This window comes from Coregonus clupeaformis, chromosome 5 (assembly GCF_020615455.1).
Source record: "Coregonus clupeaformis isolate EN_2021a chromosome 5, ASM2061545v1, whole genome shotgun sequence".
NCBI lineage: Eukaryota > Metazoa > Chordata > Actinopteri > Salmoniformes > Salmonidae > Coregonus > Coregonus clupeaformis.
Window position 1 is genome coordinate 3,094,651 of NC_059196.1, and position 13,827 is coordinate 3,108,477.

At 43.5% G+C, this 13,827-nt stretch overlaps 2 protein-coding genes across 2 annotated transcripts in view; one reads left to right on the plus strand and one right to left on the minus strand.

Annotated features, from left to right (window-relative positions):
* LOC121558530 (kin of IRRE-like protein 3) overlaps window positions 1-13,827 on the plus strand; it is a 442,346-nt gene that overhangs the window by 269,196 nt on the left and 159,323 nt on the right. The gene's annotated exons all lie outside the window — the stretch shown is intronic.
* On the minus strand, window positions 677-10,816 carry LOC121564286 (kinesin light chain 1). Its single transcript, XM_041875720.2, has 12 exons — window positions 10,545-10,816; window positions 5,676-5,906; window positions 5,273-5,503; window positions 4,885-4,960; window positions 4,375-4,603; window positions 4,168-4,255; window positions 3,759-3,860; window positions 2,829-3,002; window positions 2,501-2,600; window positions 2,146-2,326; window positions 1,991-2,057; window positions 677-1,811 (listed from the first exon to the last, which is right to left on the minus strand). Exons 2-12 carry the CDS (start codon window positions 5,883-5,885, stop codon window positions 1,719-1,721), a joined length of 1,551 nt encoding a protein of 516 aa, XP_041731654.1. The 5' UTR covers window positions 5,886-5,906; window positions 10,545-10,816; the 3' UTR covers window positions 677-1,718.

Genomic DNA, 13,827 nt, shown 5'->3' on the forward strand with positions numbered 1-13,827 from the left:
CTTATGTCATGCAATAAAATGCAAATTAATTACAAATCATACAATGTGATTTTCTGGATTTTTGTTTTAGATTCCGTCTCTCACAGTTGAAGTGTACCTATGATAAACCTGCAAAATCGGCAGTGTATCAAATACTTGTTCTCCCCACTGTATGTCGGCTCAATCGCTTGCTACAGATTGAGTAGAGCCCTTATTGTGCTTTGTCAGCTTATAGCCCCATTTATACATGGTTCTAACATGCATTCTGTGTCCTGATCGGATTGTGCACACTTTTTTTTTAAACCAGTGTAGACGATTAAAAGGAAGGGCATGGGCAAGATTAGAACCTGTGACCTTCTGGTCCCTATCCCAGTGACTAGTCCACTGCAGCAGCATGAGGGAGCGTACCACACTTGTTTCCCACATTTATAAAGCTGTTCAGTCATTTAGAACGTCAAATGAGAAATATGATTGGTTAAGGTTGGAAAACAAGACTCATTGGGATTCGAACTGGCGACCTTGTCGCAATCCGCATTTAATGCCCTCCATCCACCTCAATGGGTTTTCTACATTAGTGACTCCTCTACAGACCTTTTAATGATCACGTGGCAATACCGCCACAGTGAATTAACAATCGCTTTTTGTCCATCATTGCATATATTTACTCTTGACTTGATAACATCCTGAGTAAGATGCATAGGCTATATCAACAAAATCTAATAATTTTTAAACATATGTTCCAGAAGGAAGTTAATTTAGAGTTAGCTACCCCAAAAAACATCTGCGTATCCCAAACAGACCAATTAAAAAATAAGATATTACATACAGGCACATAGTGCTTTTACTTTTGGGGCATCAAAATAGCTTATAATGAAATATGCTAAATATATTTCACAGAATGCCAAGCCTTAGACAATAATTACATAGCATTCTACAGCTGGACTGGGAAGTGCAGATTTTGCTCTAGTATTGTGGAATAAGGAGAGTGCTTTACCACAACCTAACATGGAAGCTAATACACGGTTTGTGCATCACATTCACTAGATATTAGTAAATCTTTGTTTTAATTGTGGAATTAAAATCATCTAGTGCCAAAAACAAGAGTACCGCTGGTAAACATGAACACAAGGAGATAAAATCAGAATGTAACACGTTTTAAAAACCACATTGTATAAATAAGACCTTTCTTGCATGCACAGTTATATTAATTTGGATAACATCCAATAGCTGCAGACACTTACTTGATGACCCAACTGCAGTTGAGTGTGCCAAATGCAAATATCAAGATGTTCATAATTATGAACAATCATTGAATAATTTAAGCATTTCCCTCCTTGTGCAGTAAGTCACAACAACAGCATTACTAAATCATTATAAAAAAGAAAAAAGGATTGTCATTTCATTTCCAGATCAATCTGGTCTGAAACGGATACAATCTGCGTCTCTCAAAACCAGTTCTCATTGCTGTGTGTATCCTAATCTATACTATACCTCAGAACTGGGGCACCAGGGGCTGAAACTAGCAGACAGCAGGCAAGGAGTACCAGTGACCTCCACCCGCTACAACATAGTGCAGTAAACAAACCTAAACTGATAATGGATCATTGTTCGATTCAAACAGAGAAAGGGAATGGGGTTGCAGTGACCCATGTAAGCGCAAGAGGCCAATCCACTGAGACGGAGAGAGGATTAGGGGCCAGCGCTGTGTGAGAGTACTTCCTGGATGTGGGGAGGGGGGGCTAGTGTTCAGAGGTGTAGCTGAGGGACCCTCGCCGTGCCAGACTCTGGGTGCTGGAGCTCAGGGTTCGGTTCTCTGTCAGGCTGCTGGGGTTCTGGAAGAACATACAAAACACTTGACTAGTCTGACTATGTGTATAACAATGACATATACATTCATTTTGATGACACACAGCCAGAGAAATGCCTTAGGATACGAAGCACATAAAATGAAAGGTGATGAATAAACACTAACAATCATATTGTACAGAAAAGGCCAGAAACTGCTGCTCACCCTTGCCGCTTCTTGCCGCTCCCTCGCACCCACGTTCAGCACATTCAGAGAATTAGCCCTTTTCATCCTGAGGGAGAACAAGAGAGAGAGTGAGAGTAACAAATTGGGCACCATTTTGAGAGGTAACACATGCAGAATGAGGACTTGGTCTTTACCCAGGAGTCGGAGGGGTGGTATCTTGAGTTCCGACTCCTTTCAGCTTCCTGACCAGCTTCTCGCTGCTCCTGCGTATCGACTCGCGGAGCTTGGTGAACGAGCCGCTGCGCTTCAGACTGCCCAGCCCATCCTGCATGGAGCCCTCCTCTTCCGTGTGGGTCCAGATGTCCCGCACCTCACCTGAGACACCAACATCAGAGGATACACATCAGTGGCATCATCCAGTACGATTAGCTGTTTACAGTACATCTCTGAGATACATTTTTTATTCCAATATATACACCCTTTTAGGATAAAAATGCTATTGAACCTAGAGAGCAGGTTTCAAAGATCATATTATGGGTTTGCTCTCACCATCCACAGATCCAAAGTCTTTTTCATGGGCCCGGGTCAGGATCTCTTTATACAGAGCCTCAGCTTGTCTGTACTTCCCTTGTTTCAGGTAACATGAAGCCTGTAGCCAGAAACACAGCAATACTAGAGTCACAAATAGCGCTATCACACCTCAGATAGATAGACACACACATGCAGCTTGGGTCAATGTCCCCCACTTCTACCCAATCATAGCATATTATACACACACGTAATATGGTATCATCTAGCCCAGTGACCATGCCAACCAGGTCCACTCCCCCTTTATACCCCTCCCTCCATTCTCCCTCTCCTATTCTCCATCCCTCACCAGGTTATTCTTGGTCTTGGCCACGTTGGCGTCGTCAGGGCCCAGCCTGCTCTGGTAGATGTGCAGGGCACGCTCGTAGTACTGCTCCACTTCTTGGTACTTTCCCTGGTTCTGACACAGCAGCGCCAGGTTGTTCAGCTGCTTTGCCACGTCAGGGTGGTCCGTGCCTAACACCTGCCCACAACAACAAGAGGGGTGGGGGGGGAGGGGTGAATGGAGATGAACAGACAGGTTTGGGTAATAAGCAGTGTTAGGGGTAGCGCATTACAAACTAACGCGTTACAGTAATTCAATTACTTTATGCAGTAACGAGTAATATAAAAGAGTTACTGTTCCAATTTAAATTTTAATGGTTGTTACTTGTGTTATCATTCATTTCCTATTACAGTTACTGATCCAAATAAGTATTTGTGATGGCTCAAAATATTTAAAAATATCCACCACCCCAGATTGTTTGTCTGACGTCCTCTCACCAAGTTCCTGTTCACGCTCGCACACACTACTACTAACTGCTTTAGTGAGGGAGATGGCAGAACCGTCTAAAACATCGAGTTTCTCAGCACGGAAGTACTCCCATTTCTTTGATTTGGTAGGACAAAATTACAAGAATATTACAGTAAAATGTCAACTGTGCCCAGGCGAGAAACACCTCTCCACTGCTAGAAACACGACATTGTTTACATTGAGTGAGGACGCGCAACGTAATATAACGAGTAGTGTAACAAATTACTTTTCCCAGGGAGAAATAAGGAATTATTTATTGTTGAAAGAAGTAACGAGTAATAGGTAATATAACTTTTTGCTTGCATGAATGAGAAATGATAATACAATATAGTACTGTAGCAGTGCTGTACTACAGAATGCTTGCAGAGTTGCCATTAGTCCATCAGAGGGCAGGGTTTCTAGTCACAGTGCTGCTAGGTTCATTACCTTCTCTCTGATCTCCAGGGCTCTCTTACACAGTGGCTCAGCCTCCTTGTACTTCCCTCTCTTTCCATACAGTACAGCAAGGTTGTTGAGTGTGGCTGCCACCTATAAGCAAATACAGTACTGTTAATTAAATACAGTGATGCAGTAGTAAAAACAATAGGTGGGAAAACTTTGATCGCCGGTCGTGGTGAAAAAAGAAACGCTCCCTATACTTTCAATCGTTCTTCCGCAAAAGGTGGGTAAACTGTTGGGCAAAAAAAACTTGTACCCTACACTACACCACTGGTTACATACTGTAGCTGCTTTTCCACTGTGCTGGGGAAATCCATTAGCTATGCATGGTTTAGACTTCTTGTTTTGTCCATTTTGGTGACCCCTGAACTTCACTATAGACTATAGAGGAACATACCGCAGGGTGATCTATGCCCAGGGTCTTCTCCCGAATGGCCAACGCGTCATTCAGGAGGTTAGCCGCCTCTTTGTACTTGTTCTGGTCTCTGCAGAGAAGAGCGAAACAGCCTTTAGCATACGGCTAACATAACTAGCCACACTATGGAAATCCCCCACAGTAAGACCTAGCATGGAAGCTATGCTAGGCTAACGTGGCTCCACTCACCTGTAGACCAGGGCCAGTATGTTGAGCATGGTGGCCACGTCAGGGTGGCTGTGGCCCGAGGACTTCTCCAGGTCCTCCAAGGCCTGTTTACAGAGGGGCACGGCTACCTCATAGCGGCCCTGGGAGGCGTACTGGATCACCAGGTTGTGGAGGGTCCTCAGGCGGGCCGGGATCTCATAGCCTCCCTGCTGGGCCGCTGCCGCCGCACTACTACCGTGGGGCTGAGATACTGGGGGACAGGAGGACACAAGAGGGGGTAGAGAGAGTCATTCATACACACACAAACAAACATGAACACAAACATACATAGACACATACTCACTCACAAATATATTGTACATAGACATACTCCAAAAAAGATATTGTACATAAACACACAAACACACAGCGAGTGACGGACTTTACAACACAGAGAGTCACATCGAGACACCGACACACATACATGCATAGCTCGTCTGCACAGCAGATAGCCAGACAAGAATATCCGGCTCATTTGACGAGTGCACGTACTCTGTGACTGTTCCTCCTCGTCCGTGGGAAAAAGGTCATCTAGGGATTCCTTGGTGGAGCCTGTTTCTTTGTCATCCTGTCGACATAGAAAACATAACTAATTGATGGTACAGAGCTGAGGGGAGTGCCTATATGAACTATACAGAGAAACACATAGCAACCTGTTCTGGTAAGCCACCAACAGCTTAGCTTTAGTAATAACATAAAAGCTGTGGCAAACACATGCACCATGTACTGGGTCATATTCATTAGGGTACAACATAGCGAAACATTTTGCATTGGAAAGCGAATTTGAGCAGTTTTGGTAGTTCCTCACTGTATCAGTCTGTTTTTTTCCCTGTTTGGTGCCTAATGAATACGACCCTGGTTGTGGTGGTCTGTGACATACCGGTGGGGGCTCCTCCTGGTCGTACTTGCGGATGCTGCTCATGAACTGCAGGTGTCTGTTCTGCTCCTCCAGGGTGACCACCTCCTGCTCCCTGTCCTGCAGCCTCTGCTGGGCCCTGGCCAGCTCGTCCCTCAGCCACTGGTTTTCCTGGCACAGCCTCCGTACCTGGGTCCGCAGCTTCTGCTTCTCTGCCTCCAGGGAGCCCAGGTGGGCCGACAGAGCCATCATCACCTGGGGAGGAGGAGGGAGAGGGAAAGAAAGAGAGAGCGAGGAGAGAGAGAGTGAAAGAGGAAGAGAGTGAAGTAGGTGTGTATATAAACATGTACAGATCCAATACAGTCAAAATACAACTTCACCCATTCTGCGGTCTTCATGCATTCTGCTATCTCCAGTATGACCCCACCTGTGCCTCTCCCAGGCCCAGCTCTATCCTCTCCAGAGACTGGCGGATGATGCCACTCTTCTCCTGCTCCACACTGCCACTCTCGGCCACCGGCCGGCCCTCCAGCACCTCCTGCAGGTTGTCCAGGAGGGTGTGGTTCTCGCCGCGCAGCGCCTCCAGGCCCGCTATCACTTGCCGCGTGCTGCACAGAATCTCCTCCCCCGACAGCATGGTGCCTCTCTCAGCTCAACCCTGTATGGAGGAGGAGGAAGAAGGGGACGGTTCACAATTTTAAAATACTTGTAACTGGTCATATGGACTGTACAAGGTGTCGAAAGCGTTCCACAGGGATGCTGCTTCCCACAGTAGTGTCAAGTTGTCTGGATGTCCTTTGGTTAGTGGACCATTCTTGATACACACAGGAAACTGTTGAGTGTGAAAAACCCAGCAGCGTTCCAGTTCTTGACACAAACCGTTGCGCCTGGCACCTACTACTTCACCCTCTAAATGGCACACATACACAATCCTGCCTGGTTATATCCTGCCTGGTTGGCCCTGTCCGGGGGTATCGTCGGACGGGGCCACAGTGTCCCCCGACCCACCGTCTCCAATATCTATGCTGCAATAGTCTATGTGCCGGGGGGCTAGGGTCAGTCTGTTATATCTGGTGTAATTCTCCTGTCTTATCTGGTGTCCTGTGTGAATTTAAGTATGCTCCCTCTAATTCTCTCTCTCTCTCTCTCTCTATCCATCCCATCCCGGAGGACCTGAGCCCTAGGACCATGCCTCAGGACTACCTGCCCTGATGACTCCTTGCTGTTCCCAGTCCACCTGGTCGTGCTGCTGCTCCAGTTTCCACTCTTCTGCCTGCGGCTATGGAACCCTGACCTGTCCACCGGACATGCTACCTTGTCCCAGACCTGCTGTTTTCGACTCTCTCTCTCTACCGCACCTGCTGTCTCGACCTCTGAATGCTCGGCTATGAAAAGCCAACTGACATTTACTCCTGAGGTGCTGACCTGTTGCACCCTGTATAACCACTGTGATTATTATTTGACCCTGCTTCATCTATGAACATTTGAACACCTTGAAGAACAATCTGGCCTTAATGGCCATGTACTCTTATAATCTCCACCCGGCACAGCCTGAAGTGGACTGGCCACCCCTCAGAGCCTGGTTCCTCTCTAGGTTTCTTTCTAGGTTCCTGCCTTTCTAGGGAGTTTTTCCTAGCCACCGTGCTTCTACATCTGCATTGCTTGCTGTTTGGGGTTTTAGGCTGGGTTTCTGTATATCACTTCTGTTGATGTAAAAAGGGCTTTACAAAATACATTTGATTTGACGTCTCAATTGTCTCAAGGCTGAAAGATCCTTCTTTAACCTTTCTCCACCACTTCATCTACACTGATTGAAGTGGATTTAACAAGTGACATCAATAAGGGATCATAGCTTTCACCTGGTCAGTCTATGTCATGGAAAGAGCAGGTGTACTTAATGTTTTGTACACTCAGTGTATATGCATGTATGGGACACACAAAGTGAATAAAGGTCCAACAGGGGTGTGCAATGGCAGCATGTAATTATGCACTGGTGGTAATATGGCTATTGGCAACACTCCATAGTAAACAGTGTTGTGTTGAACTAAAGCAGTACGACAATGTGTAGGCTAACCAACTAGCTTTAGATATACAACTATAACTTGACCACTGCCAGTATGCTAAAGAGACTTGTGACTAGTAAGTTACAGTAAAATACAGCTGGTACTGAACTGAGATGTCTCACAAACAGCAGCCCCTAGACACACAAAGACAAACACACAGAGGAGAAAGGACTAATAGCACACAAGCCTCCCATTATGACAACAATCCATTTGTATCTGTCCTATAGCTGTTTAACAAAACATCTTATCAGAACATAAAATGATGCTCCAAGTTCTGTGCAAAGTAAAAAACTACAAGTGTAGCCTATGTTTACCACCACGGGGGGGTGTCACCGACGACAACAGTATGCTGACCTGACAGCCTGCCAGAGCCTTTAAAACTGTAAAGTGATCTCCCTGGGGATTTCTATGCAAACTTTCATAACCATGACTATGCATTCTGGCAGCCAAAGAAACCATTGAATAGCCAATACAGAGACCAATGGGTCTGTATGTAAAACACATCCTGGGACAACGGTGTCATTTTGCTCCTGTGAGCATGAAGGCATAAAGCCTGGAGCCGACAGCCGCCCAGTTCAATGACTCAAGGCATAACACATGAAGTAGTCTACTTCCTGGTCAGTGGGGCATCATGCCACATTGAGGGGTTGGAGTGGGATGTGTAGTACAATGAGAACAGGTCCAGAGAGAGGTCTCTTCATATGGTTGGAGTGCAGTTCTGACATTAAATCTAAACCCAAAACAATATCAACCCTGTCCTGTTTCAGTTACAAATACAAAATTGTAGTGGGTGTTATATTTCTGGTTGGTGTTCTATTTCACGGTACCTGCTCTCTGTGGCAATAACATGTTGATGCATCTTGTAGCAGGGCTACAGAGGATTGCCTCAACAAAAAAAGTTGGCTCCTTAAAGACCAGATGGGTAGCCTGAACTCAAATAATGAGCATAAAAGGCCTCTGATCACCCTTACACCATATCAATACTAATGGGAGAACAGGAGAGGAGGGCTGCACTGTGAAGCCAAGCGCCTAAGAGGAGAAACAGGTGTCTATGGGGAACAAGAGAGGGAGCTGTGCTGGGCCTGAGCAGGAGACTGCATCAGCATAACACCAAAAGGCAGGCCAGCTGCAGCAGACCATACATTAACACAAGGATATCTTACTAGTGGCTCCTGGGAGGAGGGCAGCGTATGGCAGTTGTAATGGTAAACAACAGTGGTCATTGCAATTGATCGGGACCTATAATGGATCTAAAGTTGAAAAGAGTGATGCTCTTATTTAATATTTGGGTAAATCCATTTGAATTCAATCACTTTTGACATCATCCCTTTTGATGTAAACATACAGTAACTTTCCATACATGTTTGCCCATGGTAGAAGTGGTCAGAAAGGGACTTTTTGGACATGAATGCAAAAACATTCAGGAGATAAAAGTACTCAAATTTGACACATTTTGCATACCCCACCATACCATGAGACATTGTCTTCATCACTGGAAAAGATAAACGGTTGAGTTTGATATCATTTAAAAGCTTACAAATAGTGTTGTCAAACTATTGGATTACTTAGTAAAACGTTGTATTTTTTATTTAAAATTGTCATTTTAAACCTTTAACGTAAATTATCTAAAAACGCATAAACTCCTATTTTTTTCATTTTCGCATATGTTGTAGTTTAGACCCTACTTTACATAATCTGAGGTTGTTGTGTTGTGCCTGCCATCGGTTGAGAAACAACATGCTGTTGAATACAGGGTGGGTGTCATTTCAATCATAGAAAGATTATTCAGAGAATGGACCTATCCCTTCAGACCCCTGCAATTTAGCTGGTACACCATTGGAATTTAAATTAAATTGAAATGTTTACTTCTAATTACTATAATTCAAAATTGAAAAGGCACTCGCACATCTGAGCTATCTTTTTTGCAGGTGCATGGTAATAGTTAAATAAGATGAGAAAAAATAAGAAACCCGCACACTGCTCTTGCTAGTATCACTGCTCTTTAATAAGCTTTACATATCGGCCTCAAGGCCTTCGTCAGAGCTGTTGTGAGTTTTTTTTTAAATGACCACCCTTATGTAGAATGGGGTTGGAGTCGAGGGAAAATAAGTAAGTGTTACCAAATATCATAAATAAAACGTATTAAACACGTCTGTAAAACCACAATGAGGACATCGACCACCAAGCAATGTTTCATAAATCATTGGGTACAGCGCAAGAAAAACGTCAGAGTAATCTGAAATGCAGGCATTAATTCATGTTCACATTTACAACACATAACATACATAGGCATTTCATCACTAAGACCTTTAGGAAATAATGTCTGGAGGGTGAAAATCTCAGAGTATTATTTATATCACCTCCCCTGTCTGATATCTTAACTTTCTCTCGAGTCCAACCGCATTTGACGTATGGAACGGATGTGGGTGGAGTTATGTCTACATAAGGGTGCTAATTAAAAATCGACAAATCAAGCTTACTTGACATACTTGTGTGCAAAACAAATTAGTTAATTTAATGTTTTATGGATGAATAGGCCTACAGTTCTATATTCACATAATTAAGAAAATTGGAATATATCATTTTTATAATGAATTCTTTTGGCCTTTTTATGTACTCACTAGGACACTTTGGCAGGTCAGTAGACCTAAATGAGAAATTGTGAAGCAATTACCATAGGCCTATATTAAATTGGATGATGGCCTACAAAGGAGCATCCTCTATGGGAGAAAAGCAACACCTGTCAGAGACAGATAAACAACATGTGCGCGTGTACAGGAGGACTTGTGCCATAGGCTATTGTATTTGGATGTTTTCCAACATTAGACCTTTGTCTGCCTTCACAGTGCACACGGTTTTATATGGATTACGAATTTGCATTTGTATAACATTAGGCAATAACAACAGATGGTTAGGCCTGTGTGTGCATTGTTGTGGCTTTGTCAACCCGTTTAAAATGGTATTGGAATACTTATACTGCGTAGGCTACAGACACATAAAGACAAACATTTATTCATCAAAATAAATATATTTTGTCAAATAAATGTATTGATGACATACTATATGCATACAGTGACAATTCGGCACTAGGGCGGCTGTAGCAGAAGAAAATAAAGACCATTGGGATATAATGCAGCCATTGAAACTACAAAATTATGATCCACACGTCAAAGAACAAATTGATGTGAACACATTAACAAGAGCACTATCAACAAAAGTTATTTTTAACCTACCTGCTGCTAATTCCAGGCTTTTGGTGAGTTGTCGACCTCTTGTTGTCGCGTATCTCCGATTTTCAATCGGGCTCCCATTAAAGTTAATTGGACTGCTCGCGTCAAAACATTCACTATTTCTTCATTATGGGACCAAGATAAATGATATCTTTGGACGACGTCATTAACAGCAGGCCTACAGTAATTCAGTAATCATTCACCTGTTCTTGCGGCTCAGACGGTCTCATTTCAGCTTACCTGATCTGATCATTCCCACCATGCACCGCGGTAGATTGACGCCATCTCCCTCTGAGGACAAGGCCATCTATCTGTGGGTGATCTGAACTGCGAGTGACATGGGACAGACCAGCACAGACAGGACTGCAAGGACGACTGTCACCGAGATAAACTGCTCTTTTCACATTTTATGTTAAATAAATGCATAAAAACGTGTATATAAAAAATGTTATATTATGTATATAATATATAAGATTTAAATTATTACATTTACATTTACATTTTAGTCATTTAGCAGACGCTCTTATCCAGAGCGACTCACAGTTAGTGAGTGCATACATTATTTAAAAAATGTCATACTGGCCCCCCGTGGGAATTATATTGCTCTATGACAGGCTCTCAATTTATTAGGCTGTAATAGAATGAGATTTTAGTTTTAAAGTGCCACATATCCCTTACCAGAACTAGTATTCTGATGATATTGACAAATTTGTGGCTATTTCTCCATTCAATCTTTTTTGCTTTGGTATTCTTTTGGAATAGGCTATATGCGGGTGTGCTACAGTGTTACTGTTATTGTAAGTAGCAAATTGGTATGTGCATAATTCATTTGTTGAGTCAGTGACTATTATCAATAACAGTCAGTTACATTGTAACCAACACACCATAACACATAAACATGCCCAGTAGCACCACACATAACTGCATGGTATTGTATTTATCATGCAGATTACGAAACAGCAAAAAATAACAGAAAGGTGGGGGCCGAAATGTTTGTGGGGGGCTGGGGATGTGTTTGGGTGGTATTAGGGGTGGAACCCTGTCGGGACTTAATATAACTTGGCAAATTTTCAACAAAGCAGATTAAAAGGGTGGGATGGGATGGGGGATGGCCCGGGGAGAAAATAAACATTAGTAGCAGCAGTATTAGTTGAGACAGTGGTGATGGCAGGGTTGTACGAGGCTTTAACATTAGTTTCAGTAATAGAGCAATGGCTTAGATAGGCGTGACAAAGAGAATGTAAGTAAACTAAAAGGTATTGATGTCTGTGGATCTTGGACAACATATCTGATGTGCAGGCCTCCCAGAATCTACGACATTAATGTAGAAATTTGCATCACAAAGATAAAGGATGCATGAAAAGCAGAAAGAAACAGAGGAAAAGACTGAGTGATGGGAAAAGATGGCAATAGCAGGAGCAATCTGAGAGACACATTACAAGGCTATAGAGACCAACATGGACTATAGAACACTATAGAACACAGTGGCATCTTCTACAGAGATGAAGAGAGAGGGAGACAGAGAGCAGATCACTCGGTGGGTGTCTGCAGGCAGTTATACGATCTGGGTGATTGATGGTTCAGCTGCTGGGCTTGTGTGGCTACTGAGGCAGACTCATACCTTATAAGGGCAGCCAGGCCTGCGCGCTAGGCCTCACTACTCCCCATGTCCTAGGTGAACACTGCTCAGGGGTCAGGTCAGGTCAGGTCACTTGCTTGACAGCATCAGTGGCCCTGCAGTGCACTCTGCACCCAATTCTAAATGCAGTGGCGTGGACCAGAATATTGTTGGCCTTAGTTTTGACACCTTTGTGATTTTAATCTTATTAAGGCCTGCAAATGCTATCCTGTTCCCTCTGAGCCAGAGCCAGTATGTAAAAACAGTACATTATTAACAATACAAAACTGTCCTACCAATATTGTTCTACATTTATATCTCTGGCAATGTAATAAAGTAAATCCTCCCTTTCTAGTGTGATGTCAATATAAAAAATTATATATAATTACTGGCCCTGCACGTAACTATTTATTTAACCGATTCCTATGATGTTTATCAAATTATCTCCCAAATGTCAGTGGTTTGAACTGTTGTTGGCCTGGTTTATGCCATGAAATCCCCTCATTCCTCTATGTAATAACGCGAGCCAGCGTCCATGTAGTCTTGCAGAGTGGATGGTCCGTTTAATATTGGCAGAGGACATTATGTGTGTGTGTGTTTTCCCATAGCTCATTGTATGCAGTAGGGCTTAAGGCTCCAGAAGATAGGGGTTTGTGGAAAGCCTGTGTTAATCGCAGGGAATGTGATCAATGCGTCTGTGTCCAGGGGGTTTGGCAATAGGTACAAGCAAACGTTACACCAACTGGACAGCTGTCTCTGTGCATACTGGCCATGCCTGAGAGGGGAGAATCATAGGACAGTTGGATGAGTGTGTATCAGTCAGTGTATGGAGGTTAGTGAGTGTTTGGGGGTGGGCGGTGGTAGTGGATCTTATGCAATGTCTTCATGGCAACATGTACAGTACTAAGCAATGTAACAATGTAAAATACATACTAACATGTACATCAGGGGTTCCCAATCTTTTTTGGCCCACGACCCCATTTTGGTATCTGAAAACCCCACCCATGTGAAAAAAGTATGTAATTAACAGCCAATGTTTACTTTTTTATTTGGGGCTATGGCAGTCAATTGAAAAACATTCTAGCAACCGTCCATCACATACTTTTAATGTGGGGCAGTCAATTGCAAATTAGTCTGACACAATGTCTCTTATCTCACCACTAATGAGATGGGTGTGTTTGATGCATGTTGGGTCAGGGGGCGTGGTTGACAGTGTGCACCTCATCTCTGCTGTCACATCCAACCTGGATCGATATTTTTGTTTTTAATGCAGATGAGAGCACTGAATTCAGCTTCACACAGATATGAGCTGGCAAGGGGTAGCCTACCATGAGTTTTATGGTGCTTTCAAGACAACTGGGAACTCTGAAAAATACGAGGTCAAATCATAATGTCATGATCATTAGGTCGGAAAGTCAGAGTTCTAGAAAGAGGCCAGAGTTCCCGAGTTTGAGTTCCGAGTTGGATTACCTTAAAAAATTCCAAGTCGGAGCTCGTTTATTTCCGACTTCCCAGTTGTCTTGAATGCACTGAAGTTGGAAGTCAGAGATTTCCAAGTTCCCAGTTGTTGTGAACGCGGCATTTAATGCTCAGAGGTAGACGGCAGGGTATTCCCTTTGAGTCCCTTTGTCTTGCCCGCCGTCCCTTGATAGATGGAGCCATCTGTGC

Excerpts from the sequence above, each read along its gene's own strand:
- LOC121564286 (XM_041875720.2), bottom strand. The coding sequence starts at position 5,885 with ATGCTGTCGGGGGAGGAGATTCTGTGCAGCACGCGGCAAGTGATAGCG. Across the intron at positions 3,861-4,167 it reads TGGGCATAGATCACCCTGCG|GTGGCAGCCACACTCAACAA; the intron begins GTATGTTCCTCT and ends ATTTGCTTATAG. Across the intron at positions 2,327-2,500 it reads AGACTTTGGATCTGTGGATG|GTGAGGTGCGGGACATCTGG; the intron begins GTGAGAGCAAAC and ends TTGGTGTCTCAG.